This window comes from Temnothorax nylanderi, unplaced genomic scaffold (genome assembly GCF_030848795.1).
Source record: "Temnothorax nylanderi isolate EJ_2023f unplaced genomic scaffold, tnyl_v1.0 TNYL_tig0027_pilon, whole genome shotgun sequence".
Classification (NCBI taxonomy): Eukaryota; Metazoa; Arthropoda; class Insecta; order Hymenoptera; family Formicidae; genus Temnothorax; species Temnothorax nylanderi.
In genome coordinates this window covers 312863-336977 of record NW_027249089.1, presented here as the reverse complement: position 1 = coordinate 336977, position 24115 = coordinate 312863, and the positions used below count along the sequence as shown (strand labels likewise).

The window sequence follows — 24115 nt, the reverse complement described above, 5'->3', positions numbered from 1 at the left end:
AACGGGCAATATAATGGAATTTATATAGGGGTGTATAATTTAATAAGAACATACACAAATCTAGATATATATATCTATATATATATATAAAACGAAAACAAACTTGTTACTCTATGAAAATAGTTTTATTCTTTTTTCCTGCATTATAAATATAAGGACGCAGCAAATACGATATCCCGTTTTATAAGTTTGATCGCCTCGCTAAATTTATTTTCTAGATCTGTATTTCCGATACCTTTTGCAGCTTGACATAATTGTCGAAGTACCTCCTCTAAACGTCGCATACACCTGATAATAGAGCCTGAAACACGTGTTTTATGCATATATATGTCACAGAAAAATACTTCAGTTTATTATCATCACATCAATGAAATATGCTAATATATACATTACCTTCAAATATATCTGTCATTTTGCAAATTTGTAAGAATGTTGCGCCTTTACACCAAGCGTATATAACGTCCATTAAATACGGTTTGAATCTGTCGACATATGCATCCTCATCTAATTCCAGATTGGCCTCTGTCGATACCTTTGCTATTCGTCGAGCCAAGTCCTGCATCTGCCTAAGCGGACCACTTAATTCCTCTGTACTTTTAGGCATTTCGTTTGACTTTTCGTCACATACAAAACAACTGATTAACGCTACCATTTGTGGCACGCTCAAAGAATTAAAAAGACCATTAAAAATCATCTCAGTCATTAAAAGCTCATCGGCACCGTTCAGCTCGCAAGCTACACGTCCTTTCAATTCTATAACGTCCGCCGATGTGCAATACGCCATTCTCCTTAAAACTCGCTTTCTACATTTCAATTCGTCCATTTGAAGTATCGACTTAGCCTGCTTAAACTCTTCTTTGGCTTGCTTAAGTTGCGTAGCCAATTCTTCCTTGTGCAAAAATTGGTCGTATAATACATTTACATTGGAATCCTGTAAACAATCAAATTTAGAAGGTAGTTTAAATGCAAATATTTCAAGTACGTAAATATACTGCCATACAATATAAAAACTATCTCTTACCTTATGCAAAGAATGTGCATATAATCTTTTCTCTAACACTTCAATTTTTTTGACAATATCTTTAAAAGCCTGATCCTCTATATGCATGTCTGTAATAGGGTTGAGTAACGGTGGATCCGGGTATCTCTTTTTCACTTCTCGTATCGATTTCAGTACGCTCTTCCTATTATCAGGCGGCCTAAGATCCTTTGGATAATATACTCTGAGTGAACTGATTTGCGAAATTAAATTATGCAAAACAGGAACTACTTCCATTTCGCCTTCTTCACCCTCGCGACATGGAATTGGATTGCCTTCTTTAGAATCTTTCGATAAGTGAAGTAAAACGTCAATGACAATAACAGTCTTGTCCTTTACTGGATTTTTCGGATTTTTCTTCTTAAAATTCACTACAATGCCCCAATCGAACGTTTCGTTTTCATTTTTCACCTATAATAATAATAATAATAATAATAATAATACTAATAATAATAATAATAATAATAATAATAATAATAATAATAATACTAATAATAATAATAATAAATAATAATAATAATAAATGTACAACACAATAAATGAATTCCGCTAAACATTCTGCTGGAGATGGCTTATATTAAATTTATGTTAAATACGTACTTTTACTAATCTTCCAGGCGTTAAAAACGGAACCAAGTACTCCGGTCGTGTTAGAAATGATTGAAACTCTTTGCTGAGCCGATTGAGTTGTTGGCGTACATCGTGATAAGAAGCAATCTCGTCATATCTGTCCACATTTACGGTATTGTAAGCGGTAGATAATTCTTTTACCTCTGAAAACGTAAAAGAAATTAACAATACACTTTTCAACCTTTTAGCTACTGACGTCACGCTAAATGGCAATAACGACTTACTGTTATACAAAGCTGGAATACCAGCTTGATTTTGAAACTGAAAGAAGCTTCTTTCCAACATGTATTCTGGATTAATCTCTTCCACTCGGAGAAGATTAAGAACCATATTATAGGTCAAGTGAAACGCGGAGTTGATTGGATCTGGTTTTCCTTGAACGATAGCTTTACCAACGACGGGACTAACTTGCTCGTCTATCATCAATATGACAATTCCTTTGTCGTCGAGACCTCTTCTGCCGGCGCGACCGGACATCTGGATGTATTCACCCGACGTGATCCAACGAAAGTCCTTGCCATCGAATTTACGGGGTGCCGTAAACAGGACCGTCCGTGCTGGCATGTTCAGACCCATCGCGAACGTTTCAGTGGCGAAAAGCGCTTTGATCAGACCCTCGCCGAATAATATCTCGACCGTCTCCTTCAAGATCGGCAAGAGTCCACCGTGATGGATTCCTATTCCACGCCGCAAAAGCGGCAGCAAGTTCGTAACTTGCGGTAACTTTTTGTCGTCGTCATTGAGAACGTCTACCGCATTGTTGAAAACCTCATCTACCAGTTTTTTCTCCTCTAACGTGTTCAAATCCAGTTTGGCCATTTGCATCGCGTAAACCTCGCAATCCTTCTTCGAAAAACTGAAGATTATTACGGGCGCGAAGTTTCTCTCCATGATCATTTTTACCATCTTGAAGATATTCGTTTGTCCGCTGTTCGTGGCACGTAGACCACCTTTGCGTCCTTTCATGTCACCTTTAGCCGCGTCACCCATATTTTGTAGGCATGTCATGGCTCTATTGAAATTTTCCTCCTTGAATTGGCCGGTCTCGTCTACAACCTGTTTTACGGTACATAAAATCAGTGTAAGGATAGATATATCTCTCTTTAATCGAGCAGGCACGATTTTTCATTACGGATTACTACTAACCAGATGTATACCATCACCGCTAACTGGAAAGATATAATGTTGCAACGGAGTAGGTCTGTAGTCCGTAGACACTACATGGCAGGGTTGATTGTGCAAATGCGTCACCCACTCCGCGAATTGTCGTGCGTTTGGTATAGTAGCGGAAAGAAATACATAGTGTACATTGTCCGGCAATAGGATAAGCGTTTCCTCCCACACCACGCCTCTCTCTTTATCGCGCATGTAATGAATCTCATCGAAAATTACCCAACCAACTTCACGCATTACCTATGCAATAAGCATTATATAAATATACACTTATATTTTTCCTTCTGCACAGGATACCAACCTTTAATATTTGGATGAATAAATATCGACTTTATATTGATCAAATAATTTGCCACTGAGCATTGATGTCATTTGTAAATATATTCGTTATTAATTTTATATTAGCTATCTAAGATATGTATATATATTGTATATATAGCTAACATACACTTTATTTCCATAATCGTAATGATATAATAAAACAATAAAATTAAATTAAACAAACCTCTGAACCTCTGTAGAGCATATTTCGTAAAATTTCAGTAGTCATGATTAGTATACTCGCTGTCGGATTTATAGTAACATCGCCCGTTACCAGACCAACATCCTTAAATTCCTCGTGAAATTCTCTATATTTCTGATTGCTCAACGCTTTGATCGGAGTAGTGTATATTACTCTCTGCTTATCCCTGAGAGAACACGCTATTGCATATCTGTATGAAACACACAAGATGGCGGAATAAAACCATTTAAAAAAAGTTCAGAAAAAATTACTCTGAAGAATAAAATATGAAACGCTTACTCAGCCACGACAGTTTTACCAGCTGACGTATGTGCGGAGACAAGAACCGACTGATTGTTCTCAATGCATAAAATTGCCTCCTTTTGAAATGGATCAAGTATAAATTTATATTCTTTGGCTGGCTTGTCTTGCTGATGCTCCAAAGGTACATACTCTTGATTAGGAGGGATAGCAATCTCGTGCATACAAGATTCTACAGTTTCTACGGTATGCACTTTTATACGACATGCCACCTGCTCTAGGCTAAAGAAACAATGTTGAATGTAGTTTTATCATATCTTTTTTCTATAGCACAATTGTGGACTAAAATATATGTATGCAGACGTAATCAATTGTTAATATTTATTAATATTTATATATTATATCAATTATTATATTATTAATATTATAATAATATTAATAACATTAACTATAATATCTTATATATAAATATTAATAATATTAACCCTCCAGAGTCAGGTACCGGGTCACTCATGACCCATACCGTGACTCTGGTTTTGTTTAGACTGTACGGCTTTACTATGGGTCAGAAGTGACCCGGCGTTTGCCTTCCGAGGGTTAACTAGGACAATTTTATTGAATGTTCTGAATAATCAATATAATGTTGTGAAGCTTTACTTGATGTCATCCAAGACAGGTTCGTGTCGCAATTTTTTGACAGCTGACTTATCGTCGTCTGTATCAAGTTGTCGCTTTACTCCTGTCTCTGGCTCGATTTTCCTGCACATGTTTGTTTCAGATAAGTAAATTTTGTTTAAATAAGTGCTCCGCAATGGAGGTTTACTCTAGAAACTAGGTTAGGTTTCGCATTAAGAATCGCTATACTTACTTTACAATATGCGGGAACTCCGTATCGTCACCCTCTGTATCGTGCTCATCAAAAACGTCAAACAAGTCTTCGGAAAAATTCGCCATATTGTAAAAATTATTGTTATTTCTACAAAATAAAACGACCGCATACGAGCGTACGATTGTGTACGATCGAATCCGTAAGCAGAGCAGAGAGAAGAGAAGCCTGAGACAGTAGAGACACCCGAGGCCGAGAGAGGCCATTCCGGTCGACCCGGTCCCGTGATTTAAAGCTGGTATAATTAACAAAATCAATTTTTAATTCATAATTAAAATTTGATTTGTAAATTACACAGGCTTTAATTTACGAATCAAAAGTGATGTGTAAATTAAAATTTGATTCGTGATTTAAAGCTGGTACAATTAACAAAATTAATTTTAATTTGTGAATTGTACCGGCTTTTTAATTCATAATTAAAATTTGATTCGTAAATTACACACAACAGGCTTTAATTCACAAATCCATTTTGATTTGTAAATTGCACAGGCTTTAATTCACAAATCAATATTAATTTTCATGTTACATTTATTATAATATATATAATTATTATTATAATACAAACAATATAATAATACATTTCTAATATAAACACGCTGAACATACAAGTTCTCGTCCTACAGCCAGGAAAATTGATGAAGAAGTGTATCTTCTCTCTTCATAAGAGAGATACTTTCGTCAACGGTCAAATCACGCCAAACCTACAAGTTCTCGTCCGATCACTTAAGTCAAGCGGCGTTGAGCGTGGTTAGTACTTAAATGGGTGACCGTTTGGGAACACCGCGTACTGTTGGCATCTTTTTTTTTTTTTTTAAGTTATTAGTTCTTTTATGTGGTCTTACATTTGCTTATTTTATATCGTTATAATTTTTAAATTTTACATGTTATTGATTTTCTAACTTTATAAATAATTATAGTTATTTAGTAATTGGCTAAATTTGACTTAAATTATATTAAAATACAGAGGTTTGTTTAAATTTCAAGACACTAAATACACGTAAAAAACCAATATAGAATACACACACACATACACACACTAGGCAATAAAACATTATTTAAATTGCTTCAATTGTTTTGTATTCTGTAATATTTATTTGTATATTTATTAATTCGTAGCTCCATTAAGGGGATCCTAAAGCCGTCTGTAATACCTACACTCGTACTTTAACAATATTTGCTTCGTATAAAAATTTTACAACTTGATGTTACAAAATGAGGGTGCAGGTCCATTCAGTAGACATCAAGGAATATCATACCGTTTGTAGAATTAGGCTGAGACTCCAAACAAAAAAGTTAAACGAAAAGTACGATTACGTGAACGTAAAGGTCTTTCTAAATCGTACTTTTCGTTTGCAACATTGCAATTACATTTGCAACATTCGGTATGCGTACAATAACACGAAATTCTCACAATGTTAAAACATGTGGCTATTATGTTACATTTTTTATTAATTATTAAATAACTATAGTTCAAAATTTATTTTACTTTATCAAGAGACACACGATAGTGTCTCGCGCCAAGTACGCGCGAAGCGAGACCGCACCGTGACTCTTTTACGCGACTAAGTACATGTGATAGGAATTATAGTAGTTTACGTTTACGTGAGTATTACTTCTGTAGTAACTTATACGATATCATCGTAGTTACTATAAAATCTCCCGTTTACGCGGAGGAATTATCGTATCGTAAGTTACTACAGAAGTAACGCTCGCGTAAACGTAGTATAGGTTAGGTTATCGGTTTCTTACAAAATTTTACATAAAACGCGAGATTCATTTATATATGCAAGTTTAACGCCTATTAATGCGAATGCGTATTGTGAAGTACTCAATGTACGTTGTTCCATAGAATAGATTTTTAAATTAAAGTGATAAATAAATACGACTTGGGGATCCTTCACGAATTTATAATTTAGATGAAACGAAAACCATGACAGTTCAAAATAGTGGGAAGATAATTGCTGAAAAAGGTTTCAAAGCTGTGTGTAAAATCAAAAGTGTGGAAAAGGGAGTTCTTGTTACAACATGTTGCATTGTTCGTGCTGATGGAAACTATTTACCACCTGTTTTGATATTTCCTCAGGTGAATTACAGCGATCACATGCTGACTGATGCTCCGCCTAACTCGTTGGGTCTGGCCAATCCATCAGGCTGGATGACCAATAAACTTTTTGTTAAAACAATACAGCATTTTATACAATTTTCATACAGCACGAAGGATAACTCATCACTTTTGATCTATGACAACCATGAGAGTTAAATAAGTTTAGAAGTCTTTGAGTTAGCAAAAGCAAATGGTGTCTACATTTTACAATTCTGCTATTGATTTATGGATGCTGAGTCACCCGGGGAAAACTGTATCAATTTATGAAGTAGCTAATTTTGTCGGCATAGCCTTGCCACGCGCTATAGCACCAAATAACATTATCAATGCTTTTAAAAAAACAGGAATTTTTCCTTAGGACCCACATGCATCCAGCGATGAAGATTTTTTCCCGAGTTTAGTTTCGGAACGGCCCTTTCCATCAAGTGTGACAACAGAGGAAACTGACAACGTAGCGGGTCCATCACAATCTTCTTTACAAGAAGTAAATACTGTAGCAAACGACTCATCAGGCACGCCATTGAGGATGTCTGTAGCAAGCGACTCATCACTTCATCAGGCACACCATCGAGGATGTCTGTAGCAAACGATTCATCAGGCACGCCATCGAAGATATTAATAGATAAAGATTTACAGTCAACGGCACAAGAAAAAGAAGTAGCTGACGAGGTCCCAAGCCAGTTTAAAAGTCCCGCAGAAATTAGAGGCTATCCAAAGGCAATACATCAGTATGGAACTAGAAAACGTAGACAGCAGGGTAGCAGCAAAAATTTGACTGATTCTCCGGAGAAAAAAAGCTTAGTAGAAAAAAAGAAAAAACAAGAAGAAAAGGAAAATATGACACGGAAGAGAAAACCAAAAAAGTAAATAGACGCTCTTACAGTTATTAATAAAGAGAGTTATTAATAAATTAGATAAAGAAAAGAGTCTAATCGTTTATGTTTTTTGTTTGTAAAAGAGTATGAACATTTGTTTTTTTGTAAAAAAAAGAGCATTTATGTCTTTTGTTTGTAAAATGTTATTTTTGATCAAAGAAAACATATCAGAAAAAAGGTTTTCTTCAGTAAATAATATTTCAATAGTGGGTAGTTCGGATATCTTGTCTGTCCTGTAAAATCTTGAACAGTGTGATAAAAAATGTATAAAATAAAATATATTTTCAACTTTTGTAACATTTTGTTACATCTTGGTCAATTATTAAACAGAAAATGACGATCAAATCTAACGAGATAAAATCATTATCGTCATAAATAAAAACAATCGTTCATAAATTTCATAAGTAATCTTGCGTGTTTTTCTTGACGGCTTTTATTTTTTTCTCTAATAAAATATTCTTATTAATAAAATATTTATTAATAAAATAAAACAAAAAGGCAAAAATAAAAATAAAATAAAATAATAAAATAATATCAACATTTAATTCTAATAAATTATTTAAGCATTTTTTAACGAACAATAAAATACATTATATATTTTTGTTGCTTCTCTCACAATCAGTGAGATACTTTCGTCGTTTCAGTTTCTAAGACTGCATTTACAACAGATATCAGAGCTCCAGCATCCGGCCTTGACCTTTTTATTCCACGTTTACTTACGTGGGATGGTAACTATAATACAAACAAATAGCTTCCAATTACTTTAGCTGTCAGTAAAAATGGAAAAAATTGTAGTTACACAAATAACTAACAGTTATATAAAGATAACAATCAGCTAATATATACTTTTAAAAGCGTTCCAAGGTACATCAACCGTCATGTTCCAAAGGTACATAGAAATCAATTTCTAATAAAAAATTAGTTAACAGATTATAGGTTATAAATAAAGTTATTGTTCGGGGATCAATCTCGATCTGGCGATACATTTTTGTGATGTCCGCTGAGTAAACGTATCGCGACAGTAACCATCGCAACAGAATGGCGGCTAGATCAGTTTGGAGCTTTTGCCCGGTTAGCAAGTGGTCATTCAGAGACGTGCCGTTGCTTGTCGGATTTGACGCGTTGAAAACGACTCTCAATCGTGTGGTGGCACTACTCTCTCGAAGAACCGGGAGATGCGGAATGTACACGCGCTGAGACGACGAGCCTGAGTCTTCCTCGTATTCCTCGAGTATTCCTCGATAAATGCGCGATATTCCGTCGCTAGGTTTTCGTCGGCGTTTAGTTTGCGTTCGAGGGCTCTCAGCTGTCGCTCGGCCGAACGATATGAATCACCGATCTCGAGTGGAGGGCCGGTTTTGAACGGAGGTCGAATTACGTAGCGTCCGTCAGGACGGCGCCAATGCGTGGCGAGAAAGTGATCCTCGCACTGCTGGTCCTCCGGGCTTAGCGGAACCGCGCGCGGGATTTCCTCTGTCTCCCAGAAGCGTCGAAGTTCCTCTTCGAGAGACGGGGAACTTGAGCAGTGCTGGGCTCTGATCGTTCGAGGACGCGTGTCTGGGTCAGCCGCGGGACCGGACAGCACCCACCCGAAAACGGTGTTCTGAGCGAGGGGTTGACCGCGGGAGCCCTTTCGAATGCCGTCGAGCAGCAGGTCGCCGTAGAGATCGGCCCCGATAATTAAGTCAATGGGATCCGAATTGGTAGGATCCGGATCGGCGAGCTCGAGGTCGGCAACGTGGCTCCATTCTACGGGCGACGCTTTAGACGACGGAAGGTAGTTTGTCAAACGTTTCATAATGGACGCAGTGGTCGCGAACGCGAGCGACGATTGGCCGAGCGGAGAGAGTTGAATGTCGGCCGCGTATCGACATGTTCCGGCGTCGACGCCTCCTATCGCAGAGATCGAGATGGGCATTTTCACGCGTCGCGCTCTTAAACGTTGTGTCAATCGTTCCGTCATGAACGTCATCTCCGATCCCTGATCCAGCAGCGCGCGAACGACGCGCACACGACCGTTCGGTTGGTCGGATGGGAGGCTGACCCCCACTCTAGCCGTCGCGAGTAGCACGGGAGGCATCGACGACACATTCGCGCTTGAGAGCAGAGCTGTTATCGGTTATCGGTGCGGCATCGGGAGCCGCCGCGGAGACGGGCGAAGTATTGCCCGTGGCGATAGTATTGTCCGCGGTAGAAGCCTCCGAGTCGACGTGTAGCATTGAATGATGCTTCTTTTGACAGGTACGACAGGAATACTTGCTCGAGCATGATTGCACGGCGTGTTTCGCGCTTAAGCAGTTCACGCACCGATTGGCCTTTTTGACTGCGTCAAGTCGCTGACTCGGAGTTTTCTTTATAAACACCTGACATTTATTTATAAAGTGAGACGCCTTACAGAGCGGACACGAGACCGGAGACGATCCCGAGGCCGTAGCGCTTGTCACCTTCGCCTGGCGCGTTTCTTTTGGAACGCCCGCGGGGTTTAATTCCTCGAGCGCGCGAGCACGAGCATCGAGGAATCGGTCGAGCTCGTCGTAGGTCAAGATCCGCGCGTCGTCCCCACCCCTCAATTTCCACGCCTTCCGAGTGGCGGGATCGATTTTCTGCGTGACGCTATGCACGAGCATGTCGCTGAGGATATCGGTTTCGGATCGATTTAGGTTCTTAAGCGACGCGATAGCCCGAGCTGCCCTATCCCGCAAGTCATTTAACTCGCACGCTGACTCTCGGGACACGCTTGGCAGGTTGTACAGCGCGGATACGTGCATCTCGACTAAGCGGCGCTTATTCTCGTACCGCGACACAAGCGTTTTCCATGCGATTTCAAAGTTGTCCGCGGTTATCGGAATGCTTCGTATAGACTCGAGCGCTCGCCCGGTAAGGCTAGACGATAAGAAATGCATTCGAGCAAACGCGGAAAGTTCGGGATTATCTTTGATGAGAGACGTGAAGCGATCGCGGAACGTCTCCCACTCCTCGTACTTCCCTGAAAACGGCGGAATGTTGATGGGTGGCAGGTGAGACAGCGAGAATGACGAGGCCGATGACCCATGACTGCATGCTGCTCCCGGGCCTGGATTGCTTGCCATGTGCTGCGGTGGGGGCGCGAGTTCCTCCAGCTGTTCGGCCATGTAATCCAACGTCGACAGATGAATCTCCTCGGCTTGATCGAAGAGCCCGTTCTTAAAATAATCGAGCGCGCTCCGTTTCGCCTCCGGGACCGCTTGCAAGAGAGACGAATGCACGCGAAGACATTGCGACCAAACTTCTTTGGCGCTTGCAATTCGCGCGCGAACCTGTGGTGCGGTGTAATTGTTCCTCCCGATCTTCTTGAAATTGGCAAGCGCCCGCGTAATCGAATGCATCAGTGCTTGCTGTTGGGCCAGAAGGTCATTAACGGCTGCGGCGGTTTCTGGAACTGCGGCCATACTGGCGGCTGAAGGGTTGCACTTGAAATCCCAATCCGGCTCGAAGGACCAAAATATGTTCGGGCGTGCACTGACTTTGCGCGCCGAACGAACTGCCGGGCCCGTTCAGAGAGAATACGGGATGTCCCTTGCTGTCTCGTTTGTTGTGTGCGCGAAGGTCGCCGTTTGAATTCGGCAACCGTAACTCCTGTTCCGACTCACAACCGAAAATTGAAGGCAAAGACGTTCCAATCACCAGGTTACACAATCAAGGCGTTTATTAACAAAATAACAGTCCACAATATAATGCTCCAATACATATGAATGTCTAGGTGGAAGAAACCCACCGACGTCGAGGCCGTTCGCTTGAGAAGCGAGCGCCCCAGCGGAGTAGCCGAAGTTGTCCGCTCACGTGTCGTGCAGGATGCACTTGACGCACTTGCGCGCTGCGATCTGACTCGTTCGCGGGAGGCGGAGGTGGCTTGCGTGGAATCACGTATCGCGCAAGTATCGGACACGGGCTCGATATCGGAGTCTTCACGTCGTGACTCGTGAAAAGCTCGACACGCTTGAGTATACTGTGTGCGAGTGTCCTCTGGCTCGTAAGACTCGCGACTGACTCAACTTTTCGCAAAACAGTTCTTAGCGCTGTAACGCTCTAATTGGTGAAGCGCTAACGCGTGGGGCGAGCCACCTTCGGCGAACGCGGACGAGTCCGTTGTATCCTTAACAGTTATAAATAATTTACTACATTATTCTACATATTTGACACATTCTTACTAGACTTGGTTGATAACTATATATCTTTATTATAAAAAATTACAAAAATTACAGTACAAATCTCAATAAATTTATTTTACGCGTTATAAAATACAAAAGTCAATATAACTTACGTGTAAATAATCGCAACGACACAAAACTACAGATTTAAAGAGATTATCAAATAACTCAACAATTAGTACTATAAACTATCGCCAGATGCAAACACTATTCGATTATGACAGTGTTCCAACGTATGTACAGCTGTACCCAAGGTACAGCACCTTCCCCTACTTGTAAAAAAGGAGTGATATCCGTACAAAATATTTCTTTTTCAAAGAAAATTAATAAAATGCGCAGCAATAAAGTGTACGTTCTACATTTTTTTCAATAAAAATTTTGACCTGATTTGGTCATATAATTTCATTTATGCTTCTTACTACAAAAACAATTATACCCGAAGGTTTGCATCAAGTGAATAAGATAAATTAGTAACATCTGATTTTTTAAATGATGTTTCTTTATTATACTTGTTGTGTACGTGTTCTAAAAAAGAACACGTACACAACAAATATAATAAAGATCTAAAAAAGAACACGTACACAACAACTGTAATAACGAAACATCATTAAGGAAATTAGATGTTACTACTAATTTATACTTTTTATAATTTTACTTCCTATTTACTTGATGCAAACTTTCGGGTATCATTGTAAATATTTTAAAGAAATCAGATATTAATGATTTATCATATCTGCTTGACGCAAAAATTTTGATATCATTGTTTTTATAGTTAAAAAAACAAATAAAATTATAACATCAAATATTATTAAAAAAATTTTGTCAATAATGAGTTTGTATAGAGCACGTACATTTGGTCATTGGCGTTATTTTCTCTTTTTAGAAAAATGTAACTTTTGTAGATTCGTACGTCTTCTGGTAATTAGGAAAATTTAAAATATATATCCTTATAAATATTTACTCTAATAAAAAAAACCATACTTCTTTTTGACCTTTGTAAAAAATTCTATAAACGCTTTTTAAGGCGCTCACTGTAACACAATTTAGTATCAGACAATCTGTATTACAGGACGGTTATAATGGCACCGAAAAGAAAACGCAGCAAGTTGTGGAATTATTTCGAGAAATTGAATCCTTCGCTGGTAAAGTGCACGACCTGTAAAAAAGAAATTAAGGTATCTCGCCCAGGAAGCTACACAAGAGTAATGAGAATGCACTTAAGTAGGCATGGAATATTTCTCGATAATGACACTGTCACACTACCTGACAATTTAAGGCAATGTTACTCGGAATTACCGGGATATAAGGCAAAATGTAATAATTGCGGCGAAACAATATCCTTCTTAACGGATGTTGGATTTTTACGAAGACATTTAAGAAGACATTCCACAATAATCCAGGGTCGAGATGAGTAAGTACACAATCAAAAAATTATTATAATATTAAAGATTATAAAATAAATGTAATGCTAAAACAATCAGTAGCTAAAGAAAATTGAGTGAATAAGAGTTTTTATCGGGTCATCCATATAATATTTATTTGTAATTTTGATCATAAATGTGCATGTACACTTGGTGCGTTTTTTACCTTTTTTTATAAATATGTTTAATGATCTGTACGCAATCTGATAATTATGCAAATTTTAACTATATATCCGTAAAAACATACATCCTAATAAGTAAACCATGCCTCTTTATGACCTTTGTAAGAAATTCTACAAACGCTTGTTGAGGCAATCACTGTACCACATTTAATATCAGACAATATGTATTACAGAGCAGATATGGTACCGAGGAAAAAACGCAGCAAGTTGTGGAATTATTTCGAGGAATTGAAACCTACGCTGGTAAAGTGCACGACCTGTAAAAAAGAAATTAAGATATCTCATCCATCAAACCGTACAACAAAATTCAGAGCACATTTAAAGAGACATAAAATATTTCTCGATAATGACACTCTCTCACTACCTGACGACTTAAAACAATATTACTCGATGTTACCGAGATATAAGGCAAAATGTAATAATTGTGGCAAAGCAGTGTCTTTCTTAACAACTATGGCACATTTACGAAAACATTTAAGAAGACATTCAATCTTTCCAACAAGAATCCAGAGTCGAAATGAGTAAGTACATAATCAAAAAATTATTAAAATACCAAAGATTATATATTAATGCTCATTTGCAATTCTGATCATAAATGTGCTTCTCAAATCGTAATAATGATTATTTTTTAATTATTTCGCAAATATAATTTAAATAGATATGAATCGCTTATTTTCACGTTTTTTCATGCATCATAGATATAAACAATTCAGAAATTTAGATTAAGATGTTTATTTGTTTGACATTAATACTGCAGAAATTGGAGGCAGAGTGTTTCCTAAGTAATTACACAAACTTGAAGGGGATATTCTTTGGCTAATTTTAAGAAGAAATGGTCCTCTAAACATGTGTCCTAAACTACTTTATTTTCAAAATACAGAATGTCAAAGTTGTAAAGAAGAAAATAAAAATTTCGAAAATCTGGAAAACGTTTAAAGACATTTTATTCAAATTTGGTATGCGTATATGTGGTATTAAGAATTATATTCCAGTACCGATAAAAAATTTTTAAATCTACCTGGGGCGTGTGTCTTTGACACCATGTGGTTTAAAAACAAAGTAGTTTAGAACACGTGTTTATAAAACCTTTTCTTCTTAAAATAAACCAAGGAATATCTTCTTCAAGCTTGTGTGTACTTATTTCGAAAACACGCTGTATAAAATGTATGATTTATACATAGTTTTTATTCAAATTCAGTATTCAAATTAAATAGCTTTATTTAATAAAATCTATATAGCACAACTCAAATATGTCATCCACATATTACTTAAATGATTAATTAATAAAAATTTCTATTAGCTAACAATCAACGGTTTTTTATAATATTTGAATATACGTTATAGATCTGCAAATGTCAGCATAGTGATATTAATTATTCGTTACCCTTGAGATTATTATTATATATATAGCACCAACCTAATTTATTCTGACATTATCTACAATTTTTCGTGAAGATGTTCTATCATTTTTGACCGTTATAATTGGTGACGGTATTCGTCTTATGTTTAAACGCGTACTCATATATTAACCCGTTAACTGCCTTAGACGTTTCTCAAAAATGTCATTGTAACGTACAAAATATCATAAGTTTAATTAGAGGGATACACCATTTTACGGTCTCAGGACAGGATTTTGGTAAACTAATATAATATTATTCGTGTGAATTTATGTACATTTCTTCATCTCATCTAAAGCTAGAATAGATCAATTACGTTAAAATAACGTTTCACCCTAACTCAATTTTATATCATATCGTGTTTCACTTATCTATTAATCACAAATTCAGTCTAGACATTAATTACTTGACATCAGCATTAAAGAAATTCGAGGTATAAAACTTTCTCTTCCTATCTCTTTCTCTTTCTTTCTCCTTTTCATTCTTACTTACAAAACTTCACTCCATTAGCGGTTTACCGCCAATAAGTACATAATAGCATTAAGTAATACATACACTTGTAGTATTTTAATAATTATTACTTTTTCTATTTTTAATCACACCACTTTTCTATACAGACCAAGCACTTCAAGTTTAGCGGATGATATTATGGATCCTTCTGCACACCGTCAAAGTCAAGATACATCTGGTTTGCTCGTTCAATCATTTATTAAAGAAACGACAGAAAAAACAGACGCACTTAATGAGTAATTATTCGATTTTCTTATATCACGCAATATAATAATGTCTTGATATTTAAATTTTTACTTTTTTGCGAGAGTAATTTACATCGTTAATATTTTAAATAATGCCATTTCTAATTGCACCGTTTTTCAATGCAGACCAAACACTTCAAGTTCAACGGGTCGCGTAATGGATCCCAATGCAGAACTTCAAAGTCAGGAAACAATTGATTTGTCTCTACAATCATGTGAACAATCGAGAAAAGAAACAGGAGCATGTGTTGGGTAATTTTTTGTTTGTTTATATAATACAATATAATGATTGTTTGTTTATATAATACAATATAATGACAACTTACTAATAAAATATTTACTCTTCTGCAAAAGAATATTTTATAACGTTAATATTTAAAATAATTTAATTTCTAATTGCACCGTATTTCAATGCAGATCAAGCACTTCAAGTTTAGCTGATTATATGGATCCTGCGAAACGTCAAAGTGGAGAACTATCTGGTTTGACCGTTCAATCATTTAAAGAAACGACAGAAAGAACAGGCGCTCTTAATGAGTAATTATTCGTTTTGCTTATATCATACAATATAATGATATCTTAATATTTAAATATTTACTCTTTTGCAAAAAAATAACTTACAACGTTAATGTTTTAAATAATTCCATTTTTAATTACTCCACATTTCTATGCAGATCAGGCACTTCAACGGGTTATAATACGAATCTTATCGCAGAATGTCAAAGTCAGGAAACAGTTGATTTGGATCCTCAAACATGTGAACAATCGAGAAAGGATAAAAGGGCATGTGATGGGTAATTATTTGACATTGTCATGACAAATCGACCATTGGCTCTTTGGTCAGATTAGTCATCAAGACTTTTCGACCATGGCTTTTGGTCTTTTTAAATTGATGTAATTTTAATGCTTATATATAATACATTAAAATAGAGTTGCTCCCTAATTTGATTGATATCATATCGGTGTTTCACTTATCTATTATAGTCACATATTCAGTCTAGACATTAATTGATTGACATTAGCATTACAGAAATTCGAAGTGTAAAACATTCTCTCCCTATCTCTTTCTTTTTCTTCCTCCTATTCACTCTCACTTACAAAACTTCACTCTATTACGGTTCACCGTCAATAAGTACATAATAGCATTAAGTAATATGTACAGTTGTAGAATTTTAATAATTATTACTTTTTTTAATTTTTAATTACACCACTTTTCTATGCAGACCAAGCACTTCAAGTTTAGCGGATAATGGTGTAGATCCTTCTGCAGACCGTCAAAGTCAAGATACATCTAATTTGTTCATACAATCATTTAAAGAAGCGATAGAAAAAACAGGCGCACTTGATAAGTAATTATACGTATTGTTTATATCATACAATATAATGATATCTTGATATTTAAATATTTACTCTCTTGCAAAAGAATAATTTACAATGTCAATGTTTCAAGTAATTCCATTTCTAATTGCACCGTATTTTAATGCAGACCAAGCACCTTAAGTTCAACGGCTTATATTATGGATCCTTCTACAGGAAAATATATTCCTCTGCGTCAAAGTCAAGAACAAGTACCATCTGGTTTACACGTTCAATCATTCAAAGAAACGGCAGAAAATACAGGAGTACTTGATGAGTAATTATTCGTTTAGTTGTGTAGTTTATATAGTACTAGCTTTTTCGCCCGCGCTTCGCGCGGTCTCAAAAGCTCTTCTTTCTTTCCCCGAATAGTAATATTTACCCCCAAAAAATTTTTTTTTTAAAAAGGGACCTTTTTTAGACAATTTTGTATGGATGCTCTTTGTCCTCAGGTTCAGACCCTTTCTATAATAGTAGAGATAATGTAATGGTATCCAAATAGTTAAATATTGATTTTTCTGCACAAGTATATTTTACAACTGTGACATTTTAAAAATAATTACTCTCTCCTTTTTATTTTTAATTAATACACAACACGTTTATACACAGACCGAGCACTTCAAGTTCAGCGGATTATGTTATGGATCCTTCTGCAGAACATCAAAGTGGAGAACCATCTGGTTTTCCCGTTCAATCATTTGAACAAATGACAGAAGGAACAAGCGCACTTTATTCGGATTGGTTCTATTATACAATGTAATGATATCGAACTAGTTGAATTATTGACTTTTCTACATAAATGTAACTTACAACTGTGACATTTTAAATAATTATTGTTTCTTTTTAATTTTTAATTATACCACATTTCTATGCAGACCAAGCGCTTCAAGTTCAACGTGTTACGTTATGGCTCCTTCTGCAGAACATCAAAGTGGAGAACAACCTGGTTTGCCTGTTCAATCATTTGAACAAATGACAGAAGGAACAAGCGCACTTCATTCGTGTATTGGTTTTTATTATACAATGTAATAAGTACCCAACTAGTTAAATATTGATTTTTCTACACAAATATATAACGTACAAGTATGAAAATTTTTATCGTACTTTTTTACTTTTAATCACATCACATTTCTATGCAGACCAAGCACTTCAACTTTAGCGGATTATAGTATGGATCCTTCCGTCAAAGTCAAGAATACCGTGTTTGCCTGTTCACTCATTTAAACAAATAACAGTAAGGAACAGTCGCACTTGATGAGTAATTATTTGACATTTTGTAGAAACTGAGACGTGAATGTCAACTTTGTGATTTTCCTACCTATCCGTGTTATAATCTATTATACAAAGTTTTTTAATTAAGACTGCGACACGATTTATAAGGGGTCTAATTTACTGGTTAATCCAGTGGGATATGTCTCAAAGTGACACGATCACTTGAGATGTGGAAAATGTGGAGTTGGAGGTTTTAACACGCGCGCGATTGAGATTTAATTGCGGTTTTTCCAATCTCGCACGTATGCAAGAAAATATAGAGAAAAAAGAAAATAGCCCTTTGGGACAAATAAAGAGATATATTAAACTATTTTATATGTTACCTTATTCCATCATAGTGGTCAGTGTTGACCACTTACCTTTATCGTATCCAATCTTCTTTCTTCGGGCCAGATCGGACTTACTTTTGTCGCTCCTGGCCATATACAATCTGGTCGCATTTCGACCAGATCAAAGGGAAGGAGAAAAATTCCTTCCATTTTCGGATCATTATCATCGTCGAAAGATAATATTACGTTCGATTCGAATTACGCGTGAGCATCGATTGTATCAAAATTGTACAACAAGAAGTTAATTTAAAAAAAATATGTATATAAATTAATTTATAAAAACTAACTGCAACAACATTGAACATTGAAAAATGTTTCTATCACTTAATTCCATTATTTATTGAATATTGAATAACCGTTTCTTTGTGACCCGTTCTTTTAATTTGGAATCGTAATCAAGTACAAGAAAAATTTTACTTCGCGTTATATGAATATCTCAATTGTATCCAGCGAAAAATTGAAATTTTGTAATGTAGACGAAATTAAAAAATTAATATAATTGAAAATTTCTTGATGTAAAAACCGACCGCGAAAATATGAAGATGCGTGATTGTGCATGTTATTCATGCGGCACGCATCTTGAAAATGTATCAAGGCAAAATAAATGACGTGAGATCCGGAAAAGAAACTTCCCGCACAATTGATATTAAATTTGATATTATTAATAATTAATCAATAATTGAATTTTATAATTGAATAATATGCAAATCTTTATAAACTTACGTATCGATATAAATATATCTCCTTATATTTTACATTTTCTACTAAAATTATTTTTGATATAACATATTCAGCATTTCTCGGCAGAATATTAAAGATCTCACGTCATATATTAGTATATTACTTGACTGGCATAAAGTCAATTTTTTAATCAAAAATAGATGGATAGGCTACAAAAAATTAAGGTAAAATCGATGCTTTGTTAAAATAAATTTGAGTAATTAATCACGTTTTCTATAAAATAAATTGCATAATAAGACCAAAATATGTCTTACCCTTTTTATTCATGCTTGTATTTATATGTATATGCATAAGTGCTGGTCTACAACCTTGCTTTAAAGGGTATTTAAGCTCTAAGCCGTAAGAAATTGACCAATCACAATCGAGTATTCTCCTCACATTCCATTGTGATTGGTCAATTTCTTACGGCTTAGAGCTTAAATATCCTTTAAAGCAAGGTTGTAAACCAGCACTCAAATATTAAAATTCTAAATATATCTACATACGATATTGTTTCCTAGCATCGATTTATGTAATATTTAATAAAAAAAATTGGATAAATATAATATGGGAAGGAATAAAGGGGTATAAATAACATACATCCTAACTAATTCATAATTTTTCTTTATCTACAGATATATATATATATATTTTTATAACCACCTAACAAAATAGCTTACTTATTCTTACCTCTTTTATTTAAAAAATATCATAAAAAAATTTGTTTAATATAATTTAATAAAAATTTTATATTTCAAAAATCATTACTTTGTCATACTTTTTGTTTCTCTTGTGTTTCTAATATATTTATTAGATGTAAGTATAAGAATTGATCTACGTAACAAACTTTCGAAAATTTAATCTATTATACTGAAAAAAAAAACTTAGATCCACGAAAATATTTTTTTACATAGTACCAATGGCTTATTTACTTAATATAATCACATATTTATTTAGAATTAGATATTTTTACTTAATTTAAGTAAATTATTATTTTTACTTAATTTATGTATATTATTTTTACTTAATTTAAGTAAAGATATCTAATTCTAAATAAATATGTGATTATATTAAGTAAATAAGCCATTGGTACTATGTAAAGAAATATTTTCTTGTGGATCTAAGTATTTTTTTTCATTGTATGTATCTTATACTAATTCAAATTCGCGAAATAAAATTCTAATATATTTCGATAAAATATTTTGTCATATATTTATTTCAGATTTAAAATTTTAATCAAAAATTACTTATATAAAACGCGGCAATTCGTCAACATAATTCGATAAAGGATGAAAAGCTCTTTGCGAGCTCTGTGCGTACGAAATGTGCAAGTATCTCTTCAAGTACAATCGTACATAATATCAATAAACCAGTGACATCAAGATTAAATATTTTCCGTAATTAGTTTTAGCCTATCCATTTTAAGGCAACAAATCAACGAGATAATATTTTATACTATCATTTTTATACTATAATTGTCATACATAATTCGATATGTACCGAAATACATTTACCTACTCTATATTTGATTAATCGTAGATTTGTTACCTCAATAAAAAAAATTCTGACTCACCGACTCGATGCGCAACGGGCGGAGTTATTCAGCAACGTAGCTACGGTGATACTGTAACATACAAACATAATTGAAATTAAAAAAACATTTAAAATAATCAATATTTCAAAGGATAATTCTTATTTGCCTCTAAATTCGTCTTTCAATGTAAAATTGATATTTAATAATTTAGTAATATAATTATCTATTTTCCAAAAAAGATCTTTACAAAAGTAAAATTTTATATAATTTTTCTGTCTCTAATTATTTCTAACTAATCGAGATAAGACAATTCGAATAAATGGAAAAAAATTATTATGCAGATAAGAGATGATACTCACCCCAAGGTTGCTCCGCTGATGCTCGATGTCCCTCTCAGACCTCCTCCTCCTCTCAGGACGTCAGGCCTCCTCCTCTCGCCGCACAGGAGACACTCGCGAGAAATACTCGCGGATAATAAACTACAATCGCGCGCGGACTAATTTCAGTAAAAGTCTTTCTCGCGCGATACTGTACGGCACTCCCGTTTAAAAAAGTCCTTCAGTCCGATTACTCGAACGGCACTCCCGAAGCAAACGCGACGAACCGGCTGCGGTTCGTTCATTCAATTAAATCGGCGGACGAGGGTACGTTAGCTTCCCCGTCTTTAGATTTTTATCCAAGCAGAACAAGAGTTTTGCTTGGGTAAAATCCTCGTACTGGGTACTGGGCCTTCCCACCTCGCCAAGGTCGTACCCATGGGAAGGGAGTACTTTACTCCGCAGTAATATAAAAGCAGGTAACATAGATTTTTCGTGCAAATTTAAAGGAGTCGCGACGCCGATTGCCCCGATTCGTTCCGCGTTTCATCACTGCCGACTGTGTTGCAGTCGCGTTAATGGCGATGAAATGTTGGAAGATCTTGACGCGCGAGATACTACGCGAATCAAGTGGACGGTTAGTAAAGTACACGCAGTTAATTAAACAAAATCACAATTAAGATTAAATATCGTACGCACATTACGGTATCGAGCACGTAAATCTCGCGAATGTAAGTAGTGTAAGTACCATTAATGCATGGCATGCTTTGCACAACGAGGAGTCGCGATTACGCGGCACGAAATACACGAGTCACGAAAATAAGAAATATTCATGAACGAGCGTTGTATCACAGCGTGCTATTACTTGAATCTGCACTTACTTGAATCACGATACCGCGATTTCACGTTGTCACTCGACCCTCTTTTCCAGTCTTCGAAAAGAATCGGGGATAATCGCACGACAATTCCGGCACAGCACGTTCAAAACACGACACGATTCGAGATATGCCGCGTTATAATGAATGCCGTGCACATTCGATAGTCCAGACATGTGGCGGCATTGGCGGCCCGGGGCGGGACGAGCGATTATCGCCCGCGAATATCACGACGAAACTGCAAATCACTCACAACTCACAATTGCCGTACCTTCGCCAGCTCGACATCTCCGCCTCGAGCGAACGATTCGTATTTCGTGCGACACATTCATTCACGACACTTTTCATACACCTTGATGCAAATTATTGAGCGCGTCGTCGTTTATTCCCGCGAAACGAGGAGCAGGAATGCCAATCGCGCGAATGAGCGCGTGTTCCCCGAATAACAGCACGTCACGGAGCACGGCGACGCGCGCGGAGCACAAACACTTCACACTTCACACCTGTCCGAAATTCATCGGGAGAATAATTGAGTAATATATCCGCGGGTAACGGTAATCCGAGCGTCGACGAAAACAAGTAGCAAGGCCGTCTCGCCGATGGAAATAATCGTCCGCGCGCCGACTTTGAACGTACGCTGCTGCGAAATCGGCGGACTCATTCAACGGTCGCGGCTCGCGGCATCGCGACTGCCGACGAGTGCTGCGTGCTGCGTGCCGCGTGCCGCGCCGGCGCGCGGCGGCAGGCGGCGGGCGGCGGGCGGCGAGAGCGGCCGAACGTGATTCGGCCGGATTCGGGGGCTCCCGGCTCGACTCGCCGCGCGGCGCGCGCGCAAGTAATACGTTACTCGTTGAACGTCGGTACGAGTCACGGGTCGCGGGTCGCGGCGAGACGTTGTCGCTCGTGTAATTTTTCTTTCTCGTGAATGAAAAGAAATTCTCCGGTTACAGAGTGTGTGTGTGTGTGTGTGTTGCAAGCTGAATGTACGCCGAATATTCTGTATTCTGTTCCTTCTCGTGTCGACTGCAACGTCTGCAACGAGTGGGATGGCCGAAATGAACGCCCGTACGTATCACCCTCCTGCTCCTCCCGGCTGTGATTTGACGGGTCTTCTGCAATGTGCCGTGATCGGGGTAAGTGAATTGTGCATGAGAGACAAATGATTCGAAGCGCGGATACATCCGAATCTTTAATAGAATCGTTGTCCCGCGTGTCGCAGTGAGACGATAACCTCGGAATTCGTGTCGTGTGTCTCTTGCCTCCGTTTCGATTTCTACTTCGAATGAGTGAATCGCGGGGAAAGACGCTTCGGTGAATAGCTCGAACCTCTCATTAGGCATGGGAATTAATAATCTATTGAGTAATTAAAGAGAATGATCGCGCGTTTGGCGTTCTCACTTTGCTTGTCGCGATCGCGAACGATCGCGAACGAGGGAGCGAGCTTGCTGATGCTCCAAAATGCGTATGAACGTCGAGAGTGCGAATTAACAAGCTCAAACGTGCAGTGTATGTGAATACAATTCCGTTTTTCGTTCAAAAACAGACACGTAAGTTGCTCGTTCACGTAATTCGTTACGTTTACAAATGTTTCAAATTTATTTGTATGTGCTCCTAATCTAACTTTGTAGAAAATTAACATGTTAAATTGTATATCGTTTGTAAAAATTTCGTCATCAATTTAACATGTTAATTTTCTACAAAGTTAGATTATTATTATTATTGCCATTTTATTATTATTATTCTCCAAATTTTCCATATTCTTCACGTCGGTGATTGATTGAGTCTTTTGAATATACTTTTGCATTATACTTTTTGCAAGTCTGGACAGATCTTTAATTCCATTGCTTTAAAAGATCTACTTATTTCACATATAAGCGCCAAAACTTTAGATTCACACTTATTTGGAGTAAAACGATATCGATGTTGAAGTAGGAAATGATATCTGATTTACAAGTAAAAAATATATATGATTGATATCAAAGACAAAATTTTTGTAAAATTACTCTTATATATTCTTTAGAAATTTTTTATGCGTCAAGATCCGTGATTTTTCCGTGATTTTTCAAGAAAAAAAAAACGAACGATCGATTTATATTAATGTATCGGACACAAAATTAATTGCCCTTTAAATCAGATTAATTTTGTTAATTTATAAATTATAGATTTAACAACATAAAAATTTCGAATGGTCACATAGTTCTTATTAAAAAAAAAAAAGTAAAGTTGAATTGAATCTCACGTTTTAGAAAGTGTTTTTATTGCCTTCATTTACATGTATCGCTTCATTTTTAATTATTATT

The 24115-nt window shown here is 36.5% G+C and overlaps 4 protein-coding genes and 1 pseudogene across 20 annotated transcripts in view; 3 read left to right on the top strand and 2 right to left on the bottom strand.

Annotated features, from left to right (window-relative positions):
- Positions 1-14: 14 nt before the first annotated feature.
- Mtr4 (exosome RNA helicase Mtr4) lies at positions 15-4657 on the bottom strand. The gene is made up of 10 exons (XM_071701695.1): positions 4474-4657; positions 4263-4364; positions 3645-3887; positions 3348-3555; positions 2816-3082; positions 1894-2725; positions 1640-1812; positions 1022-1450; positions 394-931; positions 15-301 (listed from the first exon to the last, which is right to left on the bottom strand). The coding sequence occupies exons 1-10, from the start codon at positions 4557-4559 to the stop codon at positions 144-146; spliced, it is 3036 nt and encodes a 1011-aa protein (XP_071557796.1). The 5' UTR covers positions 4560-4657; the 3' UTR covers positions 15-143.
- Positions 4658-5168: 511 nt separating this feature from the next.
- Positions 5169-5287, top strand: LOC139770195 (5S ribosomal RNA; annotated as a pseudogene).
- Positions 5288-5973: 686 nt separating this feature from the next.
- Positions 5974-17864, top strand: LOC139770053 (uncharacterized). 12 transcript variants are annotated; one of them, XM_071701703.1, is made up of 12 exons: positions 5974-6057; positions 6954-7458; positions 12727-13068; positions 13434-13781; positions 15275-15403; positions 15539-15664; positions 15830-15949; positions 16087-16206; positions 16636-16761; positions 16899-17045; positions 17378-17524; positions 17644-17864. In XM_071701703.1, exons 2-12 carry the CDS (start codon positions 7169-7171, stop codon positions 17795-17797), a joined length of 2049 nt encoding a protein of 682 aa, XP_071557804.1. In that variant the 5' UTR covers positions 5974-6057; positions 6954-7168; the 3' UTR covers positions 17798-17864. The 12 variants fall into 12 exon arrangements, with proteins under 12 accessions (XP_071557804.1, XP_071557803.1, XP_071557800.1 ...); XM_071701702.1 differs by having other exon boundaries at positions 5998-6093; XM_071701699.1 differs by lacking the exon at positions 5974-6057 and adding an exon at positions 6077-6093 and having other exon boundaries at positions 6575-7458.
- LOC139770056 (uncharacterized) lies at positions 7992-10898 on the bottom strand. 4 transcript variants are annotated; one of them, XM_071701716.1, is made up of 3 exons: positions 8455-10898; positions 8317-8377; positions 7992-8202 (listed from the first exon to the last, which is right to left on the bottom strand). In XM_071701716.1, exon 1 carries the CDS (start codon positions 10896-10898, stop codon positions 9522-9524), a length of 1377 nt encoding a protein of 458 aa, XP_071557817.1. In that variant the 3' UTR covers positions 7992-8202; positions 8317-8377; positions 8455-9521. The 4 variants fall into 4 exon arrangements, with proteins under 4 accessions (XP_071557817.1, XP_071557814.1, XP_071557815.1 ...); XM_071701713.1 differs by having other exon boundaries at positions 8283-10898; XM_071701714.1 differs by having other exon boundaries at positions 8317-10898.
- Positions 17865-22685: 4821 nt separating the features above from the next.
- The window catches only part of LOC139770046 (uncharacterized), a 50889-nt gene continuing 49459 nt past the window's right edge, over positions 22686-24115 (top strand). For all 3 annotated transcript variants that reach the window (XM_071701689.1, XM_071701688.1, XM_071701687.1), the window contains exon 1: positions 22686-22948. The gene's annotated coding sequence lies outside the window, so the exon portion shown is untranslated. The remainder of the gene's footprint in view (positions 22949-24115) is intronic.

What these genes read in the sequence shown, in the direction of transcription:
- LOC139770053 (XM_071701703.1), top strand. Translation starts at nt 7,169, where the DNA reads ATGTCTGTAGCAAACGATTCATCAGGCACGCCATCGAAGATATTAATA. An exon ending in GAAACAGGAGCATGTGTTGG is followed by an intron (nt 15,665 to 15,829) that starts GTAATTTTTTGT and finishes ATTTCAATGCAG; the next exon opens with ATCAAGCACTTCAAGTTTAG. An exon ending in GATAAAAGGGCATGTGATGG is followed by an intron (nt 16,207 to 16,635) that starts GTAATTATTTGA and finishes TTTTCTATGCAG; the next exon opens with ACCAAGCACTTCAAGTTTAG.
- LOC139770056 (XM_071701713.1), bottom strand. Translation starts at nt 10,898, where the DNA reads ATGGCCGCAGTTCCAGAAACCGCCGCAGCCGTTAATGACCTTCTGGCC.
- Mtr4 (XM_071701695.1), bottom strand. Translation starts at nt 4,559, where the DNA reads ATGGCGAATTTTTCCGAAGACTTGTTTGACGTTTTTGATGAGCACGAT. An exon ending in GAGTTCCCGCATATTGTAAA is followed by an intron (nt 4,365 to 4,473) that starts GTAAGTATAGCG and finishes AAACATGTGCAG; the next exon opens with GAAAATCGAGCCAGAGACAG. An exon ending in TATTCCAGCTTTGTATAACA is followed by an intron (nt 1,813 to 1,893) that starts GTAAGTCGTTAT and finishes TTACGTTTTCAG; the next exon opens with AGGTAAAAGAATTATCTACC.